This window comes from Betta splendens, chromosome 3, assembly GCF_900634795.4.
Source record: "Betta splendens chromosome 3, fBetSpl5.4, whole genome shotgun sequence".
NCBI lineage: Eukaryota > Metazoa > Chordata > Actinopteri > Anabantiformes > Osphronemidae > Betta > Betta splendens.
This window is the reverse complement of record NC_040883.2, coordinates 12,720,438-12,747,486: the sequence shown is the minus strand read 5'-3', so window position 1 is coordinate 12,747,486 and position 27,049 is coordinate 12,720,438. Positions and strand designations below refer to the sequence as shown.

Here is a 27,049-nt window from a genome sequence, read left to right as displayed (position 1 = left end):
CAATGACATTCTCGGGCCCATGATTAATGATTTTGTTTTTGTTTACTTAGATGATATCCTCATCTTCTCACGCTCCAAGGAGGAGCACATCTCACATGTCCGTCAGGTGCTCAAGAGACTGTTGGAGCACAGGTTGTTTGTTAAGGCGGAGAAATGTGAGTTTCATGTGGACACCGTAGCCTTCCTAGGGTTCATTGTGTCAAAGGGGCGGATCCAGATGGATCCGTCCAAGACTCGAGCGGTAGAAGAATGGCCAGTTCCCCAGTGCCGCAGGGATGTCCAACGGTTCCTGGGGTTCGCTAACTTCTACCGCAAATTCATACGGCGTTTTAGCAATATTGCGGCACCGCTGCATAAATTAACCTCTGTTAAGTCTCCGTTTCTATGGACTCCAGACGCAGACGCCGCCTTCCAGCAGCTCAAGGAAAGCTTCGTCTCAGCTCCGGTGCTACGGATGCCGGACCCCGCAGGTCAGTTTGTTGTGGAGGTGGACGCCTCCAACACGGGCGTGGGAGCCGTACTCTCGCAGCGAGACCCAACCGGAGGTAGGCTTCACCCATGCGCGTTTATGTCTAAGAAGCTGTCGCCGGCCGAGCGCAACTATAGCATTGGGGACCGAGAGTTGCTAGCCATTAAAGTGGCCCTAGAGGAGTGGAGGCATTGGTTGGAGGGGGCGGAGCAGCCGTTCCTCGTATACACAGATCACAAGAACTTGGAATACCTGAAGTCGGCTCGTCGGCTAAACTCACGTCAGGCCCGGTGGGCTCTGTTTTTTAGTAGATTCAACTTTCACCTGTCTTACAGACCTGGATCCAAAAACACCAAGCCCGACGTGCTATCCAGACTCCACGACTCCCTAGAGGAGACCACGGAACCCGAGACCATATTGCCGGCAGAGTGTCTGGTAGGGGCGGTCTCTTGGGCGGTGGAGCGCCACGTCAGGGAAGCAGCACGAGACCTACCAGTTCCCCCGGCTTGCCCTCCGAATCGACTATTTGTTCCACCGGACCTTCGGGGAGAAGTAATTCACTGGGCTCACGCATCCTCGGTCAGTGGCCACCCAGGAGCTCCGCGAACCTCCTTCAGGGTGGGGGAGAGGTTCTGGTGGCCATCCATGAAGCGGGACGTACGGGAGTACGTCGCCGCCTGTCCTACCTGCGCTATGAGTAAGTCGCCTCACCAGCCCCCAGCTGGGCTGCTCCATCCCCTGCCCGTTCCGTGCAGACCTTGGTCGCACGTGGCTCTGGACTTTGTAACCGGTCTGCCACCGTCACAGGGAAAGACGGTGGTCATGACGGTGGTAGATCGGTTTTCGAGATTAGTGCACTTTATTCCACTTCCCAAGTTACCTTCGGCAAAGCAGACGACGCAGGTGATGCTGGAGAACGTCTTCAGGCTCCACGGGTTCCCCAGGGACATCGTCTCCGACCGAGGGCCCCAGTTTGTCTCCCGCTTCTGGAGGGAGTTCTGCTCGTTAGTGGGAGCTGAGGCCAGTTTATCCTCTGGCTATCACCCAGAGTCCAACGGGCAAACGGAACGAGCCAACCAACAGCTGGAAGTGGGCCTGCGCCTCCTAGCATCCCGAAACCCAGGATCATGGTCCCAGAAGCTGGTCTGGGTAGAATTCGCACACAACACCTTGCCCTGCACTTCCACCGGCTTAACCCCATTTCAGTGTGCATATGGTTTTCAGCCGCCGCTGTTTCCGGCTCTGGAGCAGGAGGTCCACGTTCCTTCGGCCCACGCCTTGGTCCGGAGGTGCCGGCAGACATGGTTACGAGCCAGGAAAACCATGCTATTAGCCCAGGCGCGCTACAAGGCAACGGCCGATCGCAGGAGAACTCCAGGCCCTGTCTATGAGGTCGGAGACCAGGTCTGGCTCTCGACCCGGGACCTACGGTTGCAGGGACAGCCGCGTAAGTTGGCACCCAAATACATAGGTCCATACACCATAGCAAGGATTATTAACCCTGTGTCGGTGAGACTTTCTCTGCCCAGAAGTCTAAGAGTCCACCCGACTTTCCATGTGAGTCGTCTCAAGCCGTTCCGGTCCTGCCCAATGGTCCCTCCACACCAACCGCCTCCACCACCTCGGGTCGTGGAGGGGGCTCCGGCTTACACGGTGCAAGAACTCCTGGACTGCAGACGAAGGGGAAGAGGACTCCAGTATCTGGTGGATTGGGAGGGATACGGACCGGAGGAACGCTCCTGGGTCCCCTCTCGGGACATTCTGGACAAGTCCCTCATCCGGGACTTTCATGCGGCGCACCCGGAGGCCCCTTCCCCGGGAGGAGCACGACGCCTCTACCAGGCCGCGACCGAGGGGTCGGAACCCGGTCCCTCCTCCTGAGTCCTCCCTCCGCCCGCCCTGGTCGAGAGGGGGGGGGGGTGGTTCTAATGGGCGTCGTGGAAGACGCCGTAGGGAGGGGGGTACTGTCAGATCTCCAGTTTCACTTCCTGTTTTAGTTTAGCAGTTTCCGGTTTGTCACATCACTCTGCCTGCGCTAACTTTACTTCCGGTTCTTATTCACGCACCTGTACCCTATTCATCATCACTCCCCAGGACATTTAAGCACCACCTGTGACAGTTGTTATTCGCCAGATCGTTGATTCATTGTTCTCACGTTCCAGCATTTGTCTAGTTCAGCTTACCCTGTTATCGACCCTGTTACGTTTTTGACCATTGCTTCTCGTCTGATCCTGACCACTCTCGTAAGTCACTCTGTTACTGAACTCTGCTCGTTTCTGGACCTGTCTACGCCCGCCGATTCTGTTCCTGTGATCTGAGCCCTTTCTGGTTTTGACTCCCGCCTGTCCTCGGACCCGATTTTGCCTAAGCCCTGTGGTGTTGCTACTCTGTGAATGACCTGGACCGTTTCGTGACTTGGATTCTGTCATTAAAGAACTCTCTTAACTATATCCACTGTCTACCGAGTCATCGCTGTGCATGTGGGTCCGATCCTTGCCGAAACCTGACACAACTATTTAACTATTTAACTGTTTTTAGACAAAGAAATTTGAAGCAACCCGTAAAAACACAGATCCGTCTTTTATCATTGTGTCTCTCTTAGTAGTAGTTATAGTTGTCAACTTTCATAAACTCCGGCTCCTTGTGCATTACACTATGCTTTTTCTAATCACGGTGGTAAAACCTTGCTCACTTTGCAGAAGTGTCAGGGAAAATATGACATGTGGATGATATCCAATTATTCCTTCACAAATTGAGGGATTTGCATGTTTGCTTCAATTCCATTAGGGATTGGGCGGCCAATATATTCCATCAACAGGTTCTTATCTGTGCTCCACACAGCCTGGTCCCCCAGACGGAGGGAAAGTGTTTCCTCCTTTGGTCGTCCTTAAAGTCTGCCCTCAGTCGCTTTTAGCAGCTCTTTACTTAGAAACCTGCACATTAAGTATTTAATAAAACAGATTTTTTCTTGGTATTTTACAGTATTGCTTCTAAAAGCCCCTATTTTTCTTTACATCATTTTAATGATAAATGAATATTCTGCTGTGAATTGTGACACCGACATGATTCTCACCTGGAAACCCTGAGCCATCACTGGGACACCGTACGCTGGAGTTCCTGGGTCACGACAGGTGTTAAAGGCTGGGTCTGAAAACACACACACACACACACACGCACACACACACACACACACACACACACACACACACACACACACACACACACACACACACACACACACACACACACACACACACACACACACACACACAAACTGTATTAATGCTCAGTATGTCTTTTTACTATCCTGGATAGATTTATACTGTAGTTACTCTATGTCCTGTTTGACAGATTACATAGTTATTTTCTCCAGCCTCAATTTGAACAGGAACACTAATGCTTAAATTAATATACATGTACGCAGCAATAATCTTGTTTCACACAATTTGATTCGTAAACTGTAGAAGAAGCGTTGATCGTTGAGGTAAACAAAAAGCCTGTTTTCTGTTCCCTCAGAACTGACTATAATATTTCACACTTTAGAGATTTAACTAGCACTCCTGGACTTTTCTGCTTCTAGCCGGGGTCGAAAGACCCCGCTTGCTCTGGCTAACATCTGTGAACAGCTGCTTTTGTTACACAAACAGGGCCATCACTGGCTCACCACGGGGGAGGGAGGCATGCTGAACCTGAGCCTCACTATGCCATCTTAGGGAGAGATCCACATACATGCGTTTTTTTCTGTTATACAACAGATTTTGCTTCATAAAAGCACTACCTTAAAACATTTTACACTCATACAAAGTATAAAAGGGGTGTGATAGTTTCTTCAGGTTTTTCTTGATTTCTTGTAAAAATCAAATGAAACACTTTCAGATCTCCCTTTCTCTCACTGACTGCATGCTCTCACTTGTGAGTTGTGGTTTTATTTTAAAAATTATAGTGTTACTGGGAAATATAACTGAAATACAATAAAAATGACTTCATTGTTATTTTTTCAGTAGCTCATACTGTATATTATGACCTGTAGCAGGCACAAATTTTTCACTCCATAAAGTCAGAACTAAAAGTTTTTCACTACATAAATTCAGAACTCAATTTTTTTAATACATAAAGTCAGAACTCAAATATGCCCCGTTTTGGAGGGAAGCGGTATCTGTGGGGCTGGGTGCGGTGTGTATGCTCTATGAACACTGTTTTTTAGACATAAAGTCTCTCCCTGGTGGCTCACTTGTTACGGCATTAGCTTGGGAAGAAGGCCAACCATAGTACCTGCACGAGTGATGGCCCTGTTTACATGACAAAAGCAGCCGTTCACAGGAAGTCAGCTAGAGCGAGGGGTCTTTTGCCCACTGGCCTAGGTGTGTAACATAGAGTCAAAAGACACCTTCTCGTTGTGCTGGTGTATAGACATTTTGCCAAGTGTTAATGTTGTATCTGGATAGCTGGTAGCACGTTAGCTACCAGACGACGATGATTTTCCACTCTCAGCTTTAAGGATGAAGAGCATCTTATATTTTCACGTCTTCAATATGAAATTAGTTAAATTTTAGGCTGTATGGGATTTAAAAGATTCACACTGAACATGTTACTAAAGGTTAAGAGACAATTCTCCTTAGCTAACGGTTAATTAAAAACGTATCTATTATGACTGTGGCAGCAGACTGCAGAAAACCTCAGTAAGGCAATATTCAGTATATTAATAAAAGTTCATGGGTCAAGTAGAATCATCATCAGCATATTCTAATTCACAACTCAGCGCCTCTGTTCCTGTGCACCTTCCAGGGCCGCACCGTCAAGGCAGGGGACGTTTGAAGAGGTAGCACATCTGCTCACAGTGTAATGGAGGGCAGGAAGTGGCCTAATTACCTATACAGGCTGGTTGTTGGCCGCTCCACGTCCCATCAGCTTGGCAGACCCTGGAGGCAGAGCCTACCAGCAAATAGGGGGTGTGGCAGTAGAACCTGACCTCTGACCTGTGAAGGAAGGCAAATATTCAATTACACATGCGAAGCAATGGGCAAACATAAAAATCCTAGTGCTTTTCTTTCCAGCTCGCAGCCACCAGACAGTTTAGGATGTGCTATGCAATAAGTGTTTGCACCTTTTTATCTAACCACTTCAACCCTGACCTCCATCATTTTCTAGTTTTTGCTCACAAACTGCTCCCTTTCGACCTTGTAATGCCTCAAACTGACATCCACATGCAGGGGCCAAAATGTGTCTCATCTATTTCCAGATAAGCTCCATCAGGTTAACGTTTGGTAACCTCGCTTGAGCAAACAACACTTCCTCAGGTGGTGTCACAGTGAGGACTATATTTATACACGTTTGTGTTGAAATACACAGTTTTAGCCAGTCTGAGTGGGAGCATAATACTGACGACAGCGTGGAGAGCAGTACAGAAAGTAATAGTTATAACAGCATATCCACTCACCGGTAGGAAAAGATGTTCCCCTCTCTGAATCCTTCTCCAGGAGATCCAGGATCACCACACAAACCAGCTTGAAAAACACGACGCAGACCGTGAACGTTACTGACAGCTAAACGCCGATGTGCTTCAGTTCCAGTGAACAGGTCAAACGGAGGAAACTGTGTACACTGTGGCAGAGCAGCGGACTTACGCATACACTGTGGCACGTCTCCTGTCCACGTCCCGTTCCCCTCGCAGGTCAACACAGCAGGAGCGGACAACTGGTAACCATGGAAACAAGTGTAGCTTACGCTGGACCCCCAGGAATAGTCAGTCCCCTCCACTTTCCCATGAGGTATTTGAAGAGGAGGGCCACACTGGATCACTACAACATAGAACATGACACAGCTGAAACCTTAGCACTCATAAAATAATTATAAATAATTATAAAATAATTACAACTCTACATAAGAACTCTACACTACAAAAAGGTATTTATAATATCGGCTTCAAAACCAAAAGGACATTTGCTGTGAGTTAACCATTACACCCAGTGAAGTAAAGGCCTTTTCCACAGGACAACTTCTCCACGGGGCTCCTTCTTGTGAAACACTGTCTTACATTGGGATTTGTAGCCACAAATACATATTTATTGTTGTTTATGTGATGCTAATGATTCACACTACATTTACTTTGAAGCATCATTCATGACTGCTATTGCTACTACCAATGTTGATACCAAATGAGCCAGTACAGTAGATCAAAACAATTAGGTTGCATTAGAAAAAGCATCTGTTACATACAAAGAGCGTGGCCACGTGACGACTCAGCGTCGATGCGCGATGGGGTTACGGCGCACGCGGGCCGAACCCGCTGTGTTCATGCTGCAACTGTGTCGGGAGTGCGCGGACATCTGCTGGTGTGGACGCGGCTAAGTCCCAACGATAATGATAACCATCTGCACGGTTTCAAACACCTAATAAAGTCAGCGCAATTCTCATCTAAGCAGGAGACAGATGGGTCCATGCTCCGCTTGCGGCGCGCGCGCACGTACGTGCACGCAAGCACGCATGTACAGACACATACGTGTTGTATGGACACAAGAGGGGGAAACTGTTGCCTCTGTTGATTCTGTGCTGTGTAATCGACCAAAATAAACACACAATCCAACCAAAGCACCGAAGCAATCCCAGCTGCTTGCATGGGTTTTCCGGCTCTGGCTTTGCGTGTCACAGGTGTCCTGAAGGGTCCGCGCGTTCCCCCCTCCTCCCAGACGCGCAGGAAGTGCTGCGCTACGCGTTCTGCATGTCGTTAGCGCCGCTGGAGCCGCACACACCGGCGCACAAGTCGATGGCGAGTCCCGGCTTCTTAAAGCGCGCCATTCATCACTTTATGCGGTGTGACTCCAGGAACAATAGCTGGTGGCCAGCCAGCAGCTAATGGGGATTCAAATTAATAATTCAATGAGAGCTTTCCCCCCTTAAAAACAACTTTGTTGTTAGGCATCACACTGCAGCTGTCTCCCAGAATATAAAACACTTTTTATATTGACTCCAGCAGTAAATATCCCAGACTAATATTCCTGCAGGTCTCTGATGCCCAAACAACACTTTTGTGTGTAATTGAAGGTTTCAGGACTCTTTTGTTTCCTCCGTGCGTCGCTGTTGTTGTGAACCAGCTCTGATCCCTGTCTGCTTACACACCTGTGTGTCTTCCTACCGACTCCTTTCCCTTTCCTCCTTCTTTTCTCCTCACACTCTCTTTCTTCTGACGTCTTCCTTTTTAATCTCTCCCTCAAGCCTCGCTCCTCTGTCTCTTTGTACCCTTTGTCCTTGTCCTTCTGTCCCGGCGCCAGTCCCCTTCTATTGCTCTGTAGGTCTCCTTCTCACACCATTACTAGCTCTCCCTCCCTCCCTTCGTCTTTTGGGCATATCTCTCTTGGCTCAATTCACCCAGCTAGCACATTTTATGAGCCTAATCCCTTTTCTCACTGTGTGTTTACAGGTTTGGGGCAGGTATCGATTTGCCTCTCTTTGTTTCTCCCATCACTTGCTTCCTCTCCCTCATCCTCTGCTGCCGATGGCTTATCACGCTCTCTCTTTCCTTTTTTATCCACCCACTTGACTTCCTCCTTTTCCACCTCCCCTTTCTTTCGTCCCTAATCTCAGCATTATTTAGTCTTTGTGTCTCCTCGTGCATTTCTAATGTTTTTCTCGCTGCACCTCTTCATCCCTTCGATCCGTCCTCCTCTAAACTCCCACTCTCTCTTTCTTTCCCTTCTGCCTCTCCCTCCTCCTCCTCACTGCTTCGCTTGCTCAAGCTCACTTGATTCATTTTCCCTGTCAAGCTACTTTTAGGGATAACATCGCCTGCATTCAATATATTTCTGTGTGTATGCGTGTCTGCGTGTGAGGAGGATGTTGAGACGTGTGGATGTTTTTTTTGGGAAATAAAGAAAACAGAGGAGCACAGACAATAAGAACACAGGAGAGGAACAGAGAGACGGGACGTGGACTTGTGTCCTACCTGTATCTCTCCCTTGTGTTCTGTTTTTTTCCCTTCCTCTAATTTTCACTTTTCCTCCCCTGGTCTCATTTCCCATCACCTACACTACCTTTTACTTCTAAGCTTTCGTCTCTGTGTGCCTCTTTTTGGTTCCCCCTCAGTAGCCTCTCTGCCGACTTTCTCAGTTTTTTCATCTCGGCTCAAAGCCTCTGAAACTGCAGGAGCCAGCAGGAGATTTTCTGTTTGTGGGGAAGAAGCGGCAGGGAACATCTCAGGGAACATTCCCCCTTTTCCTGTTGTTCAGTATCATAGCCTAAACTCTAAATATGGGTTGCTGGAAAACCCAGAGCCATTCCCTTTTCATTTTCTCCTCTGTGTTTGTGAAACTATAAAGATTTCATAAAATAAGCCCTAATTTAAAGCCTGTTACTGTAAAGAGAAGCATTAATCTCACGTTGCCTCTTTCAAATGTGCTGCAACAATTATTTTAGTATGTCAGCCTGCTTTGAAAGCTACTGCCTTTATTTACACTGCTGCTGTGAGGCTGTAAACACACAACTCGACAGCAGAGCAGTAATTATTCTAGTAATTTTTTATCATAGATCCTTGGAATGAGAGCATTTCCTATCTTTTCCTCTCATGACTAAGGCAGATGTGAGCATTTCATTCGTTTCTACTTGCTTAATTGCCATACGTGTTTAGAGAAGCTTTAAACTATGCTCATGGTTAATAGAAATTTTATTTTCCAAATGCTGCGCAGGACCTCCGGTCACTGTGGCTGTTCTTACCTTTACAGCTGGGTTTGGTTTGATTCCAGGTCCCATCTTTAGTGCAGCGCAGAACGCTGCGGCCCAGTGGTTCCATCAGGTGACCGGGGTTACAGCGATAGGTCACAGTGTGGTTGAAGGTGAACTCACTTCCCAGGTAGATCCCGTTCGCTACAGGCCCAGGATCCCCACAACTGATCACTTTAGGAGGAGAGAGGATCCTTAAACACGGCTTGTACTCTGCCTCCTGTACAGCATCTGTCTGATGGTGCTGTTCTAACAAAGCCTGCAGTAGACAAATCAAACTAATCTTTTCCACTAAACTACAACTTGACTCTCCGTCTGAAAAAAAAACAATGTTTTCATTTCTCCCTCTCTCTTCTGCCTGACTAGGGTTCCCTGAAGCACATCTCTTCCTCATTTCATCTACCTCACACCTCCTCATTCTCCTTATTCCCAAACCACTGTCTTGCTCTGTTAAACTGTGCATGTGCAAATTTTAGACACAACAGCCCTGTGCAGCCCTGCACAGCAGAAGGTTGCCCAGGCCATGCAAGATTTATCTTAGAATCTAATTCTTTAGTTATGTGCAGCATGTGCAACACAGTCGTCACTTGATGCCACACTTGAGTGGTTTAATACTGTACAGTTAGTTCAACCCCTGCAGAGTCTACACCCTAAAACGAGGATGAAGCGCTTCAGGAAACAAGTGACTGAGTGAAGGATTACCGGTGCAGTCTGGGGGCTGTCCCGTCCATGTCCCATTCGTCGTGCAGTGTCTGGTAGTCAGGCCCGATGTCTTGAAGCCTTCCCAGCATGCGTAAGCCACCGAGCTGCCGAATGTGATGCCGTCGCTGAAGACAATTCTGCCGTGTGCCGGGGTGCCAGGGTTACCACAGGATACAGCTGGGAGATGAGGAAGTATTAAATAGGGGCAATTAATCATTGTGATAATATCAATGTGAGCAATACTGTCTTGCTGTCATTCAAGGCTGATCAGCTGTAGGCTGCAATAATGAGATTATCACTGGAGTCAGCTGGAAATAATATAAAACATGTCCTGGAGGTATCGAGGCTGATTAATAACTAAAGGTTGTTGGATTGATTCCCAGCAGTGGATATATAGTGCAGTACTCCACTTGTGTGCTAGAGGCTGGTAGCTACTGAGCAAAATACAGACCCAGAAAACTGGCCTGGTTCTGCTTCCTGTTCAAACACATCCTGTCTGTTATAATCATAATCTCAGGATGGTGTTACAGGTACAATATAGCAAAGTTCTCACATGAATCCTGGGGGCAAGAGGTACAGTAGCGGCATATTTGACTTAATAATCCCACGGTAGCTGATTGACTAAGCTTCTGGGATCTTTATCTGTCTCTGCTGTTCTGACGGTACGAGACGTCACAGGAATGTAGATGCAGGAGAACCGTGGCTCAGATCTCTGCTGGTGAGCCATCAATCCTACGTTTACTGTTGTGGTGCATCAACAGAACCAACAGGAAAGAGCAAGCGAGCACGGAAGCATTTCACTAATAAGATCACGGCGGCTGACACCTTAACTATCAGACACCTTTTGACGGGATTAGTTGGCGTCTTAATGCTCCGTCCACGAGTCTGTGCGTCTCACTGCAGGTGGAGCCGTGCTCGTGTCTGTGGCAGCTTATTATTTGTGTCTGTGGGCGTGACCGGTGTGCGTGTGTGTATCCGGGTGTTTGTATGGATTTCTTTGTGTTTGTGTCTCAGTGATAGATGTCTCATCCCTCCTGAATCAGCTTTTAACCGCTATTAGCTTAATGAAAAACAACCGCGGACAGACATGAATAATTAGCATTACAGTACGCAAACACAGACACGCAGTGCTTGTGTTTGGGTGTCTGCAAATGTAGATTTTGATGTCAGTGATTCAGTGCATGTAAGCAAACCCGTCCTCAAACAAAGGAGAACCGAACAGTCAGACCGTCTCAACCCACGCTGTCCACAACGGAGGACAATGGCCTGATTTCATTCTATCTTAGAGTCCTGTAGCATCCACTCCTGTGTTTAAATAAAATACTGATTACATGAGACAAGTCTATTAACCTCTAATTACATACGCAATAAAAAAGAGTAACCTGAAGAAGCGGCTGACGACTCCTTCATGTGAACGGATTTGCTGCTTTTGTTGCTTGTTTAAGTCAGCGCGCCTCTTATGCTTTTCAGTGTTCAGTGTTCTATATTTAGCCCAGTGATGGCGTTTCTGGTCACAGTGGCACAATAATATAATGTACATGGATACACTGAGACTGCATGAGTCACTCCTTCCCCCCCATCTGCTCAAATTACTGCCAGAACAGCCCCTCTATCCACCTTAATCTAAAATCTGTATCAGAGCACAATGGAGGCGGTGTCAGCGGTGTTGGAACACCGTTGACACGGAGCAGCTCAGGATTCCAGTGTCTCTACAACACTCTGGGGACCCACCTTAATTTACCCCCAAACCCTCACGGGTTTACAGAGTCGGTACAAACTGCTGTTGTATAGGCGGCACTTTATTACCACAGTGCTGCGGAAGACTCGACTCAGCCGGCTGGAGTGACACACTTCAATCTGTAGCGTCAGGGCCATGAAACACACATAGTAAAAGAGCTACGACTTGTGTAGTAGCATCTACTGCATTAATAGCAGCCCTGCGGCGAAGCAACGCGTGCTGTCGAGGACAAGGACACTAGTCAGCAGTGAGGGGAGGATGAATGCAGTCAAATAGAGAAGAGAACCTAGTGAAGCAGTGAAAGATGAACAGTCACTTCACACAACCAAAGTTCATCTCCAGCTTAACTTGCCCTCATGCTGGACACTGGCCTTCATCTTCAGTCTGCAGGCCAGTCCTGCACTTAAGATGCCCTTCATCATCAATCGCATCTTGACAACTCCCTCATTCGCGTCACATCACTACATAATTACTATATGCATAAGCTAGAAGGCTAAAATCGCAGTTTAGTTGTGTAGACACGCGACTGTCAGACTATTAAGCACAGTCAGGGTTCGGGAGACATTCCTAGGTTCTGTGCTTGAGAGACTCAGCCGAAACCCAGACTTCAATCCTTTAAAACATCTGTGGAGACCAGACAGTTTGAAGTAATAAACATCTGCAACCCAACAGTGATGGTGTGTAAGCACAGTAGTTTTTGAAGCACCCAGTTCCACTAAACAATGCATACTGTATTACTGTATGTGCTTAAAGTAAAATTCAGCTGCTCACTGTCACAACTATGTCAAGTACAGTAGCTCGAAGCTGCTGTGTTCTCCAAAAAAACGATGATGCTGTTCACTCGGCAGCCAGAGCTGATTTACTTTCATATAAATGCTGAATAATTTAGTCCATATGCCACAAATGCACTGTGGGCTTATACATCTTATAGCAATTTTGGATTTTACAGCAACATCCTCTAGGGACCTGGTTGGGAACCAAAAGTAAGCTCAGATGATTAACAAAGATGTGTCCATCAAGAATATTTAATCAGCGAATAAATGTCACATAAATATAAAGCAAGCAGGAGCATTATGCTATAAAACAGAGCCATTAAAGGCTCCTGACACGTGAATTTATATTTTGACTCCAGGAAAAATGCAACAGAGGCAGCAGCCATGATGAGTGTGTATGAGAAATAAATATGTTGTGTAAGGTGTGAGTGAGTTAATTATTACAAGTTTTTAGAGTTTCGCTACGTATGTAAATGAGTTTTGTCTCCTACCCTGACACACTGGCTGCATGCCGCTCCAGGTGCTGTTGTGCAGGCAGGTCCTCTCGGCCGCGCCCATCAGGCTGTATCCCGCCTCGCAGCTGAAGCGCAGCAGGCTCTTGGTTTTAAACTCTTCGCCTCCTAGTCGGGTGCCGTGGGGAGGGATCCCTGGGTCTCCACAGATTCCTGGACTCACACCTACAGGAGACATAAAGTTAATGTACCAAGTGGCGCCACCGCGGCCCCCACGGAGCTCAACTGATGAGACACCAAGTTAGAACCGCTTAACCACAGGCGCCAAGACAGGTGATGCAGCGAATGTGAACCAACAGCTGGGATGAGCTGATGTCCCACTGCCTGCTGATAGGTTTAGTGTCTTTATTTACACAAATGTCAAAATACAGTGTCAGGAGAAAACATGCATCCTTGATACAGGCAGCATTAACTACCCCATGACCAGTGTATGTTTCATCTAATGGCGTCTCTCATGTACAGACGCACACACCCAGGCTGCCGAACCTTGTAGAGCTCTACTTTGCATTTCGCCTATACCAAATTGTTCTAGCATTAAAAGCACTGAGCGTGTCACAATTTCAGCAGCTTAAATTCCATTGGTAGGGATTTGTGAGTTTAACAGGGTACAGCTCCAAATGCGACGTCTTGCATCTCAATGAGGTCTTCAGCTGCAGGACGGATTCTGCCCTGCTGAGTGTTCTGTTTTGAGGCCAGCGGTGTAAGCTTATTGCATTTCAGCTGTAGAGACAGTGGATGCTGAGTTTGGAAATGATCAGTTGTAGCGTTGGGGGATCGGCGTAAGCCTACTGTAGAGCAGTACTTACAACCTGAATAGTAACCACAACTCTTTCATCTGCCTCCTCCTGCCCTTTATAAGACGTGCAGTGCGGGCCAGGTTACATCCGTTTACATTAATTGCACAACTACTCCTTTTTGTGTTTGCAAACTCAGATTGTGACGTTTTATTCTATTCAAAAGTTAGAAGTAGAAGCCAGTTGAAAAATGTTTACTTTTCTTCCTATGTATGACATGCCGTGGTTGCAACAGAAACATCTGTGCCACCGTTCAAATGGCTTTAAACTGCACCGATCCGTCTAGTATGAAGTGTGGAGGCTGCCAACTCTAGTCATGTGGCTAAATTTAGACCCCAGTGCCATAAAATGAATTAAAGAAATATGATCCTACGACTAACACTCCGCTGCAGTAGTAGCTGGCACTGTGATGATTCACTTACAGTAAATTATACCGACCAATTCAAAAAAAGATTTTTAAAATTGAAAATGTTGAAATACAAATCAATCTGCTGCAGAGTGACAGTGTTATTTCTCTGCCAGTGACTGTCAGTGTCTGTTACCATCATTTAGCACAGTAAAGGCTACAGGTGACACTGAGTATGCTAAGCTGGAGCAACACAGGTGGTGTCTGGTGGGATGCACTTGATCTGAGGAAACCTTGAATCTTTTGTGCACAAACTAAACAAGCTTCATTCTTGGGTTCACTGAAGTCAGCCATACACTCGACACGCCTGCACGTGCATTTACCAGTGCAGTAAGGTGGTACTCCACTCCACGTGCCATCTTCCTGACAATGCCGGGTGGAGTTGCCCACCAGCACCCCTCCAGGAAGACAAGAGTACTGCAGCACGGAGCCGTACGTCCAGCTGTGGCCCCCGGACACGGCGGCGTTAGGGGGAACGCTGGGGTCACCACAGGAAATAGCTACGCAGACAAAGAGGGACGAAGGGAGAGCGAAGTTAGTGTGTGATTCTAAAGCAAGTTAGAAACTGGCTTCACTGAACAAAAATAATACTAATCTCTGTAGTAAACTAACACAAATATGGCAGAGAAGAAAGTTTCTTTTGATCATATGTTTTTGTATGTCTGAAGAACTTGTATAATATTTTCAATCAGTTTTAAAGCTAAATGGTACATTATTATATAATGTTAGATAGAGAGAGTTTAGGCATCACATGCAACATGGCTGTAAGTGGAGCGAGGACGTGCTTTAATCACTACAACACTGCGTTTAAACATACATGAGTCATGCAAGTAAAGCTTATTTTTATCTTTTAAATTGAATTGTGACAATAACTCGCACAAAATTAATTAATTTTAACTAGAGTCCTCTTCTTCACTTTGTGTTGGAACCTAGAACAAATCACTCTACAGCATCAAAGCAGCTGAAGGAACAGACATCAGTGAAAAAAAAAAAAACTTCTCGTTTTTTTCTTCAATTTTGAAGCAATCGACGTTCTACAGAGCACAGGTTTCTGGAGGACACAGATATGAAACTGCTCTCGATTTTCTATTTCTGCCAAATGACTGGTCTTCTGATATCTCCCCTTACCCCAAATTGTATTGCTTCATCCTCTCCCTGCCCCTCAGTCATCACCCTTGCCCCCCCCCCATATTCCTCTAAGACATTGTTTCTCGGATGCCCGGCATCTCGCCGCTGTCTGATTCCTCATCTCTGGCCCTCTGTTACTGTCTCCTCGCTCTGTGGTCCTCCCTGCGTTTGCGTCTCCATCTCTGAAGCCGCCTCCTCCCATGTCCCGCTCTCTAGTTTCATTTCTCTGCTTCCATCAGCCGCGGTAGCCCTGACAAAAACCACTATTGCCCCACATGTCTGCACAAACGTTGCCAAAGCTCTTAGTGCTTCTTCTTTCATTCCCTCACCATTGCGTCTTTTGTGATTACCCACACCCTATTTTCCCTTATACCCTCTCTTCTTCCCATTCAGTCTGCACCTTCCTCCCATTGGCGCTTTAAGCCATTTCACCCATCACATGTTTTTATCTGACAAATATAAAGGGAACATAAATCCACCCATGACTAGTTGTGTTCAGCACAACAACCCTTTGCAGACTTTTCCATCTATTAAATCCCCAGAAGCTGAGAACAGGACAAATATTTTCATCATAAGCCCATTATACTGCTCGTCCCGTCCCCGCTTCCCTTTCATTTGTCTTCTCATCCTACGTACGTTGTCGCTGTATCCCCTAAGCTCAAAGGTTTTTTTAAACCACCCATACGTACGAAGGCAGCGAGGTATCGGCCGGTCCCAGCGCGCGTCGTGCTGGCACGTGAGCAGAGCCGAGCCCAGCAGGTAGAAACCTCGCTTACAATGGATCGCCACAGTTACGCCGTAGCTGAAGACCTCTGGGAAGCGCAGACCAGACTGGCGCACGCCGTTCTCCACGTGGCCTGGGTCCGAACAGTTCACCACTGCAGACGAGAGCAAGAGAAAGAAAACATTTTCACCTCTGTTCTCTGCTGTTTTTCCTTTGCCTGTCTTTGTTGTATGCGATGATTCTTACAGCCAATGAATCTTTATAATGACCAGATGTGATTAGTGATCTGATTTGCAAAATAAAATGTAAAACACATTAAACCATTTCTATATATTACTGATATTTTTCTTAATCAAAACAAATAAACAATAAAAACATAATGATATCTGTGTTTGCTTATATAATCCCAAGTACACTGTAAATATGAAGTGTGATGTTCACTTGGGGCATTAAACCCAAATCCAGTCTCAATGTCAGAGTTTTAGTACTTGTAGAGTTGTAAACTCTAAGCAAATTGTCCTTGTAGCTCAGTTTTCATCTTTTCTTTTTCACTCTGTTTTCCAGAGTCTGTTCTCTGTGCTCTCCTCCGCTCTGTCTCCGGGTGGATGCCAGTCCAAAGGGAGTGGGGTTTGATTTTCTAGAAGTCACAGGGGAGACTGACATCCACTAAAATTCAAGTCCATGGGCGACATGGGTGTGTGTGTGTGTGTGTGTGTGCATGCGTGCATGTCAGCGTCTGGCACCCTATGGGAAAAGAGAAACTTTCAGTCTGATAATTGACAGCTGCTGCTGGGAGGGAGAGCGAGGAGAAGAGGGAGAAGACAGGGGGAGAGAGGGAGACGGAGAGAGCAAGCAAGCAAGGACACATCCCTCCAATGGAAAACCCATGTGAGCAACTACATCGTATTGATCTGCTCTCATGACTGTGTTTGTGTTTTACTACATCATAACTATTACACTAGTGGAGGTCTGTGGAGGCCCACGGTGTAACCACCACGCATGGTTAGCAGTGAAGAAGAACGTGTCTCTGCTGGACATGAACCCAGCTGTGAGTCTGTGTGTGTGTGTGTGTGTGTGTGTGTGTGTGTGTGTGTGTGTGTGTGTGGATGAGACACACATACACCAGGATTGTGACTGAATGCAGCTCAACAGTGAGTCATTGCAGTGAGTGCTTCTTTTTTAACACAGGAGCTAAAAGCAAATGTTGAGTACACACTGAAATCCTCCTCTTTGTGGTTAGGACAGATTTTGAATTGTCTATTGTGGTCATGTCAAATGGACTCTTATTTCAATCAACCCTGGCACCTAAAGCACTAGAGGGCTGCAGCAGAGCAAAGCACGTGTGCAGTTTCTTCCTTACATATAGGTGAGGTCAAATGGAAACCAACCCCGCAGCACACACTATGGGAACACGTGCAGCTGTGTGACGCAGCGTGTGTGTGTGTGTGTGTGTGTGTGTTTGTGTGTGAGTGCGTGTGTGTGGGTGTGTGTGTGTGTGTGTGTGTGCGCGTGTGTGTGTGTGTGTGTGTGTGTGTGTGTGTGTGTGTGAGTGCGTGTGTGTGTGTGTTGTGTGTGCGTGTGTGTGTGTGTGTGTGTGTGTGTGTGTGTGTGAGTGCGTGTGTGTGTGTGTGTGTGTGTGAGTGCGTATGTGTGTGTGTGTGTGTGTGTTTGTGTGTGTGTGTGAGTGCGTGTGTGTGTGCGTGTGTGTGAGTGTGTGTGTGTTTGTGTGTGAGTGCGTGTGTGTGTGCGTGAGTGCGTGTGTGTGTGTGTGTGTGAGTGCGTGTGTGTGTGTGTGTGTGTGTGTGTGTGTGTTTGTGTGTGCGTGTGTGTGTGTGAGTGCGTGTGCTGGTGACCTTTGCAGACAGGCAGCGGGCTGCTCCACTGCCCGTTGAGCCGACACTGTGCGCGAGCGTTCCCGCTCAGGACGTAACCCCTGTTGCAGGTGAAGTTGACGACGTCATTGAGGTTGAACTCGGTACCGTTGGTGCGTCCGTGCGCCGGGTTGCCCGGGTGACCGCATGTGATGGCTGACGGAGTAACAAGAACGATGAGTGAGAAATCTGACATGTGACAAAGAATAATCTTCGGTGTTTGAACTGAAATACAAAATATACAGTAGATGCTGTGGACAAATTGTTGCTTCAAAGGTACTTTAGTGCTTTAGTTTCCGTTTATAGAAACCAAACCTTTTTACATTAAGTCATAATATTACTTTCATCTCATTTCTACTTACGGACACAGACGGGTGTTGCTCCAGACCACCGATGGTCCTGCTGACAGATTCTGACTGATGTTCCAATTAGTCGATATCCTAACATGCACTGGTACACCACAGTGTCTCGATAGCTGGAGCCATCTCCACTAATGTGGCCATTGACTATAGGATCTGGAGAGCCGCAGTGGCCGGCTGTAAGAGACAGAGAGGCGCACATTTAGCTAATACTATCAAACACAACTCACTTCTCTAGGGCTTTAAAGTCAATGTTTAAACTCCAGCTCGGGGTCTCAACGGTTCCAAATGATGTACGGGAGCTGTGTCTTTCAAACTTCAAAATATCAGGAGAGTGGTTTTATTTGTGAATCTGCAATCGATGCTCAGAGCGAGCAGCTCCCTGTGACAGATGCACTAAGACTGAGGGCGTTAAAGTCAGACGTTGCAGCGGTTCCTTGCTCTCTCTAAGTGGCCTTGAAGCATCCTTAATGTATTAGAATTCAACACATAAAATGAGAGGCTTGGTTTGGAGACTTAACTAAAAAAAGTGAAATAATGAACCTTTAACATACTATTTACAGACTCTCCTGACTGTCATTCACATTGAAGTGCAGTCACTGGTCATATGCAGTTCTCTTCCATGTGTGCTTTGTGCTACACCATTATTAAGTTAATTTTTAAAATACTGAGTTTTAAACCATTTCTGCCATTAAGAGACCAATTGCCTGCGTTTCACACTCAGTCCCTGCTTTCACGTTTCTGTGCCTAATGAAGTCGATAACTCAGGCCCAGCGCTTTTTGATGTATTTGGCATTTGATACAGCTTTCTTTCCCCTCCAAGGATTTAACACGCTGTCTTAGATGATGATTAATGCTGAGAAAATAGGCAACCGAAAAATCAATTATTTGGCAAAACCGGCTGTAGATTATTGTGGATGTAAAGCTCATATTTCTAACACACTCCAAACACCATTAACCAAAAACATGACCACTGTCGACGTGTTCTGTAAATGTTGCAGACAGAGAGACGAGTGTGAGGAACTGACGCTTTGCTGAATCCCAAGATTTTTCAATCAATTCAAAACAGGATTTCATTACATTATTGGCATAAAAGGAAGGAATTTACACAAAAACCTTGCTGAGTGAAAATGACACGACATCCATCATTCATTGCACAAGCATTTGTGTTATGTAAGCTGCTAATCTTATAGTTAAATAAAAGCAATTCACTTAATCAAAACGTGGGGAATAATGCCTAGAATTAGAAGAATTAGTCAGAATTAGTCACTTGACAAAAGGAGCCTGTGTGATTTTTTTAATCTCAGCTCAATAACAATATGTATATCTGGCATCTAAACAATTTAAATAGCATTTGAGTTAAAAAAAAACATTTGTTGCTTTGTTGATTTTTTTTAGTCTTAGCATCAGTGATGTGGGTGCAGGTTTTTCATTTGTGCGTATAATTCAAAGATGAATCACTTGTGTTAGGAATCAGGATTAATCTCTGGTCTGAAAGTAAATTAGTGTAGACTGTTATAAAGAATATACTAAAGACATGTAAACATTATAAAAGTGATCATAATATTGGTTTGATGTCACTCAATAATATTTCACTGATCAGATGATTGACTTCCTTTCAACCTATTCATTTTCATTATTGACCAGAATGTTGCATGTTTCTGGCGCATCCCATTTAATGGCGCTTACCTAGACACCTGGTCTCCATTCCGCTCCACAGCCCATTAGCGCTGCACTCTCTGACATGTGACCCCACCAGAGTGTAACCATGGTTACACATAAAGATGGCAGTGGCTCCAAATGTGGTCAGCGTCCCCAGTTTGGTGCCAAAGGGTGGAGAAGGCAGCTCGCCGCACGAGATGACTAGAGTAAAACATCACAGAAGGTCATGAAAACACTGTGATTCATGTCTGAATGCAACGTTTGCTCTAAAGATAAAGTAAAACTTAAAACACAAACACAAGTTTATTCAATGTAAAATGAGTTTTCTGTACAATGCCTGGATGAATTAGAGTTGACATATGGACAGCACTGATCTATCAGAAATGTTATTATTAAATAATAAGTTTTTACTTATAATAGGTTGAATGAAACTTTTGCCTCTGTATTAAGTTGAGTGGTTGGTGCACTATTTTTTTATTAACAAAAAATATTGACCTTGAACATGCTCATGGTGGTTCAGTCGCTGTGGTGAAATGAAAGTGTTCATTGATCGTAGTCTGCAGCTGAGGATGATGCTAATTATGGCTCAGTACCAGGTGTGAGGTACAGTACAGTATGTGTTTCTAATAATCTGCCTGACATTAATATTAAACAACAAAAAATAGAGTTATACATTTAACTCTGTTATGGTGATTTCATACAGTATGTTAAGCAGAAGCTCCTTCTCAAACTCTACTCCACACTAAGCAAGTAAAATACCTTAAACTAATTACCAAGCACAAAAGAAGCCCACTGCTGCACATCTGGAACACATCTTGTCTTACTTTCCCAGTTTTCTTGTCTTCCTGGTTTTACGGGTCTTGATAACTCATTCACGATTCATTCATTGCAGCTTGTGGCAGCAGCTGCAGCGCTGTTTCACTCTTTTGTGTCCCCAAATCATGCAGGTGTGTGTTCACTGTCCGTGTGACTCTGAGTGGAACAGGCCACTTTTACATCCCTTTGGTTTATTTGTGTCCTTTTCAGGTCCGTGACATCATTAAATGAGCTAAAACTGATTTGTGCTGTTGGGAATATAAAGCAGTGTTTGTGTGCATGTGCATCAAGTGAGTATAAAATAAATCCAAATATGTTGCATTTGATTAAATCTGTTCCATGTGCTGCCCGATGCAGAGGTGGATCATGCTGGGGTTCGATTGTTCAGAAGTGTCCGGTTTCAATACGTACTCTTGCACGTGGCTGGATCATCTGACCCCTCCCAGGTCCCGTTGGCAAGGCAACGAAGAGTCCGGTGACCAGCACCTAAATAGTAGCCCGTCGCACACTCCAGCATCATCCTAGAACCAAACTCTCCCAGCCTACCAGACAGCAGGCGGTGGGTCAAGTGCTCCGACGGCGTCCCCTCCACGCTCGGGCAGTGGACCGCTGAAAAATATGATGTAATTAAATAAACTTCCCTTTTTTTAAACTGTTCATGCTTCATTTGTGGCCTTAATGATGATCTATTTCATGCTACATGGCTTCAATTAATGCTCATGCTGCCATTAAACATCCAAACGAGCCCCTTGTAATTTAGAAATTATGAAGTATAACATCTACAATCGTAATGTCATCGGAACGTAAATATTTGAAGACCATAAAGTCAAGTTTTACCATGAATGATCCAACTTAGAATTAATTTAGTCATTCAACATAAATGATCCTAAGCCTCTAATACGACAGACCTAAAAATAACATCCAGTTAATAAATCAACCTCTGAGCAATGCCCCACCATTAAAGCTTTTATAATGCAAATAAAAACTTTAGTACCTAATTAAATCTACATTTGAAAAACATAAAAATATTTTTATTAAATATTTTCAATTAATAATTTCAAGAGCATTGGACATAAATAATAAATGTCTCTCAGTAGCTTTAGTATAACGTTTCGTGGTATAAAAACAGCATAAAGACATCATTTTCCTCGACAAGTTGACTTGGTTCAAGATCAGGAAATAGCTCCTAATGGAAGCAAGTATCATCGAGCAGCTGTACTTACGTAAACATCTCGGGGGTGAGGCAGCGTTATTCCAGGTGGCATCTTCCAAACACATCGCTGTCATTGGAACGTCGGTATCGAGATGGTAGCCATGGTTACAGTGGTAGGTGACCTGGCTGCCAACTGTGTACTGGTAGGCATGAAAGCTGCCGTTGCCCGGCGACGGAGGGATTCCACACGAGACGGCTGCCAAAGCACAAAGAGAGGTGTTAAGGAGGGAGTTCCCAGAGCTGTCAGAGACATTTTTGACTGCACCGTTTGTCACCTTGACAAAAAGGTGGTGGCGTGTCCCACTGGTAAAGCCCATTGGAGTGGAGTCTGCAGGTGGCGTTGCTGGAGCCTACCAGGCGGTAACCACGGTTACAGAAGTACTGCAGCCGGCTACCTGGACGGAGCTTGGTCCGGTTCACCACCCCTCCGTTAGCTGGAGGGTCATTGATGCTACAGTACACGGCTGCAGACAAACAGGAAAAGGCAGCACGGTGTTTCTCTGCGGGCTCGGTTCACATCCAGCGAAAACAGTCACGAGGTGAGGCAGTGTGGCATCATTCACAAACACACAGAAGACCAGTTGCAGGTAAGAAACTTGTCCTGAAAATGTTCCAGGCAGAGCAATGTTTTTGTCTTGTTGATGGTAAAAAGTGAAGCTGTTAGAGCATGAAAAACAGCCTAAACATCCAGCAACAAGCCACTTGGCTCCCCCTTATCTGTCCAACGTGGTCATTGCTCCACCTGCTCTTGGCTCATCTCCCTTTTGGCTCCACAGTGATGAAATGACTTTGCCACTACAGTCAGAACAACAAAGGGACTGTGGAGGTTTCAATTCCAGCTACAACCTTTCTTTCCATTATGTATCTTACATCTCTCTCCCCAGTGAACCTGTTTCATCTGTTCTACCTGCACAATAACATTTATATTTCATAGCACATCTGTGTAACGTGATCAGTCTGTGGTTGGAGTCTTGTCTTTCAACACCTTACTATTAATTCTATAATCCTTTATGACAGGCCTCCACTGCACCTGCCGTGACTGAAGCTACTGAAAACCACATCCATTGTAGGTTAAAAATATTACTGCTTTCCTGTAAAAACATAAAGCAAAATCTCTACAAACACACTTAAATCATTTACTGTAGTTATACAAAAATGGATGTGATTGAAAACTTTACTTTAAAACTTCTACTTCATCGTCATGTTTTCCAGTAAAGTAACACAGATGAGGAATAACAAGGACAGTTGCTCGTTACTTTCAGAGGCTGTCAACAGATTCACCATCGGCGTCAACAGGAGTCCACCAAATGTTAGAGGAGCTCCCCTGCTGTACGATCATTACGTCCTGCAGAGGGAATCAGCCCGTGCAGCTATGAAACCATTCTGTGGGCCCGACTTTGAGGCGCCTTTAACTGCTGCTCTCACAGACTCACGGCAGCATGACCCACTTTTATGCCGCATCTATCTGTGTTTGCTCAGGTTAAGGAGTGTTGGTCAGCCCCACGGGCCTGACAGCCAGTTTAATCTGAATGCCCTGTTCAATAAACTTCCCATAATCCACCAAGCTTTCTGTATTTAGCATTTCCTAACACTGACTGTCTTCACACACCTGTGCAGTGTGTGAACCATGTTGCCCCCATTAAAAAGTGCAGTTTTTAAGCAACTTGAACTTTACTGTATCCACTGATCCTAACTTAACTAACCCCCGTTGCACTAATACGTGTGTGCAATACTTTACAGTAAAATAAACACCAGATTAATACCTTCATTACAATCTATATGTGATGCCTGTGCATCCAATTATTATTATTTTAACTGTATAATTAACAAACCTTAAACTTTTCACAACTGCGATAAAAATATGGTGACAAAATTTGATATCTAATAAAGACAAAATAACTGCTGATATGTTTGTAATCCCAGTCAAACCAAGTCTTCACCTTCAGGCAGCGAAAGCAAACATTATACAAACAAAAGATGCAGAGACATAAAGAGAGAGTCACTGAAGTGGAACGAGGAGGTAAATGTCCATGAAGCATGTAGACACATGACGATGGCTTCGCTGCTTAGATAAAGGTCACCGACTAAATAAATGTAATTCAATTAACACACACACACACACACACACACATTTGTATTCATAGGCATAATGCATTCGCTACCCTAACTCCCATTACTTCATGTTAGAGGACTGAAAGGATATATACTGCACAACATTAGAGACTGGGCCTCTCCGCGCTATAATTAAAAAGTAAAACTCTGAAGGTCAAGATGAGAACTGAAGGAGCTTTTGAATCAAACAATACAATACAACCACAACAAGCAAACAGATCAGCACAAGGCCGGTTCTGGAAGCGAGATGAGGACGGCTCCGACAACGACACGATGATCCTTAACACAGCTCAACATCCACCACTTGCCCAGACACAACAACCAGAGGTTTTGATATTTGGAATTATAATCTACTATTAACTGTATATGTTGTTTTCCACTTTCCGCATTTTAGACACTGGCCAAACTTTTGCATTGAGCTTAGGACAGCATGTACTGTATGCAGGGTGTGCACTCCACAGCTCACACCACAGTATGAACAGTGTATAGTAAATGAAAAATCTCTACTATAAATTTCTGCTCCCACTATAGCTGCCGATGTCAGGGCGATACAACACCATGGGGAATAGAGAATACCATTACTTGGGCCATTGTGCTGATATATCCCACACAGTGAAACACATCACACATTTCTTTCAGGGAGCGAGCCGGGAGACTGACCTTGTGACTCAAACCTCTTAAGCCCAAACAGAATCTGTGTCACTGTAAATTGTATTTTCTAAGGCTGAGGCTGCCGGTCATCTTCACAAGTTAAAACCCATGATTAAGGAGGCGCTAAGGCTCGTCACGCGACAATCTAACAAAGCTAATGGCCCGGACGCCACAGGCAAGACCCAGCAGAGATAAACACATTAACTACTCACTAACTCCCTTTTGCTCTTAATTAGGTTCAAGCATTAAAAACAATGTATCAAATAATGATATTATTTTAATTGTTATAACTCAGGTAACTGCACTATTTACACATAATATATTGTTTAAATGAGGACAAAGCAGCTGATTAGTCGGGCCAGTGCATAGAAAAGATTTAACATACAGTTACAGGATTGGTACATATTCATGTTAAAGGGGAGACAAAGAATGTAGTTCACTCAAAAAACACTTAGCACTTTTCCTCTCTCATATCAAAGTAATGAATATTTATTTTAATACTAATTAGATTTTGCTAAAATGACTCTGATAAAGGTTGAATGGTCACAGGAAAGACTGAAAGAATGTACCTGAGTATCTTATCTTGAATCCTCTCTTGTTGGTGGCGTGGTCAGTGGACCATCGGAGATACAGCAGGTTGGTCTTTGACGTGAAGTTCAGCTGAGAGGAGTGGTTTCCACTCAGCGCAACGAGCAAAGGGCTCTGCCCCGAGGATCCTACAGGACAAATACACAAGACTTCAGAACTAGTTTATGTCTGTGACACAACCTGAGACGGACGTGGCCACAGCTACAGTAAGGAGCTAAGATGCTACAGAAATGTTTACAGGCAACATCCCTCCGCTGGTGCTCGGATCTGTGAATTGAAGCAGGGGATGGAGCCTTATTTAGCTTTGGACTTGTCAGTGATTTATAAAAGAAGATTTTATATTAATGCACAGTTTGTTCAAGAGCTTTCACCAAATAGTCCACAATCAACATTTTCAGACAGCATCATCTGTGATGTTGACAGCTATTGACATGTTTTACCTTCAATCAAACCAAGGAAATGGAAAACCACAAAAACCTCAGACTGCAGCTGCTACTGCTCCGACTCAGTGATGCCAGTGCTGTCGGCAGCATCAAAGGCAGTGAGACACTGTTTAGGCAAGATACCAGGCTAGATAAATACAAACAGACCGAGCCGAGAGGAACACGCGTATTAGTATAGTGCCGGCCTGCCCGGCTTGTGGATTCCAATAAAAGTCGTATAATTCAAAAAGCTAGTGAAGTCTGATGTGTGTTTTCTTCTGAGATGTTATGATGTTTGGTGTTCTACAGTCTAAGCTCTGGAACTGTGAACATGACGCCTGTTTTTCTGCATTCAACTACATGTTCTTGGTGTAAACCGAAAATAAGTTCTTACACAGGGACAAAAAACACACGGACTGGTTGTATCCAGTGGCAACATGTTCTCATACCTACGTCTTCAAAACAGACGTTATCCACACAACCATAGAAAGACACACGCTCCTACAAGCAGGCGCAACCTATTCTACACAGCTGCAGACGCTTTGTTAAACAGCTTCCATCTAACTCCTGGAGGGGAAATTCCCCAACATCACAAACAAGAACTAAGTGCTATGCATCTGATTAACATTTGTTCAAACATGGAGTGAAGCGCCTGCGACTGTGTGCGAGCGCCGTAAAAACAGGAGCGGCAGGCTTTGTATACTGTACCATCAAAAATTTCCAGTTCATCAAACTGCTTCTCGCTGTGGAACATCTCAACATAGATGCTGATAGTGTAGCCTGGAAAAACAAGGCGTAATTAGCTGCAACCACATCCAGAACGCATGCTACTGTAAAGGCACATACTGTACAGCAGCTCTCTATACAGTACATTCATTTTAATTAAAACTACATAAGATCTACACACACACACACACACACACACACACACACACACACACACACACACACACACACACACACCTGTACCTGGAATCATCCGTAAAAGCCAGGAACATGTCTGACTGTTGGGGTAGTTGCTGGGGAAGCCGGGGCTTAGTATGACCCCCGATGATGAAGACCGCTCCTCGTTGGCTGGGCACTGGGCTGCAGGGGACAACACACAGGCACATTGGTCAAGACAGTCAAAATGCTGCTTTGTAGCTGCTAGCAATATACTGCATGTCCCATTCACCTGGCCCTGTGTTATATTTTCACCAGGACACGTGGAAAAATAAATCAGTTTGTCTTTGAAAGTTTGAAAATTTTTTACTTGTTTTTACGAACAAGTGGTGATAAATTGGTGACGCAGTTCATTCTAACATTTTGCATTTAGCGTCGAAACATTTTTCTCCCGTGAGAAAAGAGAAACGCGCACTCTGAAAGCAGAAAGGCCGCTTTTCACCCGTGACAGCGTT

The 27,049-nt window shown here is 45.2% G+C and overlaps 1 protein-coding gene and 1 long non-coding RNA gene across 6 annotated transcripts in view; one reads left to right on the top strand and one right to left on the bottom strand.

Annotated features, from left to right (window-relative positions):
- The window catches only part of LOC114852296 (CUB and sushi domain-containing protein 1-like), a 202,180-nt gene that overhangs the window by 18,625 nt on the left and 156,506 nt on the right, over nucleotides 1-27,049 (bottom strand). For 3 of the 5 annotated variants that reach the window (XM_055507498.1, XM_055507499.1, XM_055507500.1), the window contains 18 exons: nucleotides 26,616-26,738; nucleotides 26,361-26,432; nucleotides 25,212-25,358; nucleotides 22,155-22,343; nucleotides 21,890-22,075; nucleotides 21,078-21,275; nucleotides 19,878-20,051; nucleotides 18,192-18,365; nucleotides 17,812-17,985; nucleotides 15,924-16,112; nucleotides 14,430-14,606; nucleotides 12,886-13,071; nucleotides 9,884-10,060; nucleotides 9,176-9,355; nucleotides 6,094-6,267; nucleotides 5,907-5,973; nucleotides 5,339-5,445; nucleotides 3,543-3,616 (listed from right to left, as the gene is read on the bottom strand). In XM_055507498.1, the coding sequence (XP_055363473.1) occupies nucleotides 3,543-3,616; nucleotides 5,339-5,445; nucleotides 5,907-5,973; nucleotides 6,094-6,267; nucleotides 9,176-9,355; nucleotides 9,884-10,060; nucleotides 12,886-13,071; nucleotides 14,430-14,606; nucleotides 15,924-16,112; nucleotides 17,812-17,985; nucleotides 18,192-18,365; nucleotides 19,878-20,051; nucleotides 21,078-21,275; nucleotides 21,890-22,075; nucleotides 22,155-22,343; nucleotides 25,212-25,358; nucleotides 26,361-26,432; nucleotides 26,616-26,738 (2,768 nt within the window). The remainder of the gene's footprint in view (nucleotides 1-3,542; nucleotides 3,617-5,338; nucleotides 5,446-5,906; nucleotides 5,974-6,093; nucleotides 6,268-9,175; nucleotides 9,356-9,883; nucleotides 10,061-12,885; nucleotides 13,072-14,429; nucleotides 14,607-15,923; nucleotides 16,113-17,811; nucleotides 17,986-18,191; nucleotides 18,366-19,877; nucleotides 20,052-21,077; nucleotides 21,276-21,889; nucleotides 22,076-22,154; nucleotides 22,344-25,211; nucleotides 25,359-26,360; nucleotides 26,433-26,615; nucleotides 26,739-27,049) is intronic. The other 2 variants (XM_029144613.3, XM_029144616.3) reach the window with 1 other exon arrangement.
- LOC114852297 (uncharacterized) lies at nucleotides 22,280-23,435 on the top strand. The gene is made up of 3 exons (XR_003785338.3): nucleotides 22,280-22,418; nucleotides 22,897-22,945; nucleotides 23,142-23,435. It is a non-coding gene; the product is annotated as an uncharacterized LOC114852297 (long non-coding RNA).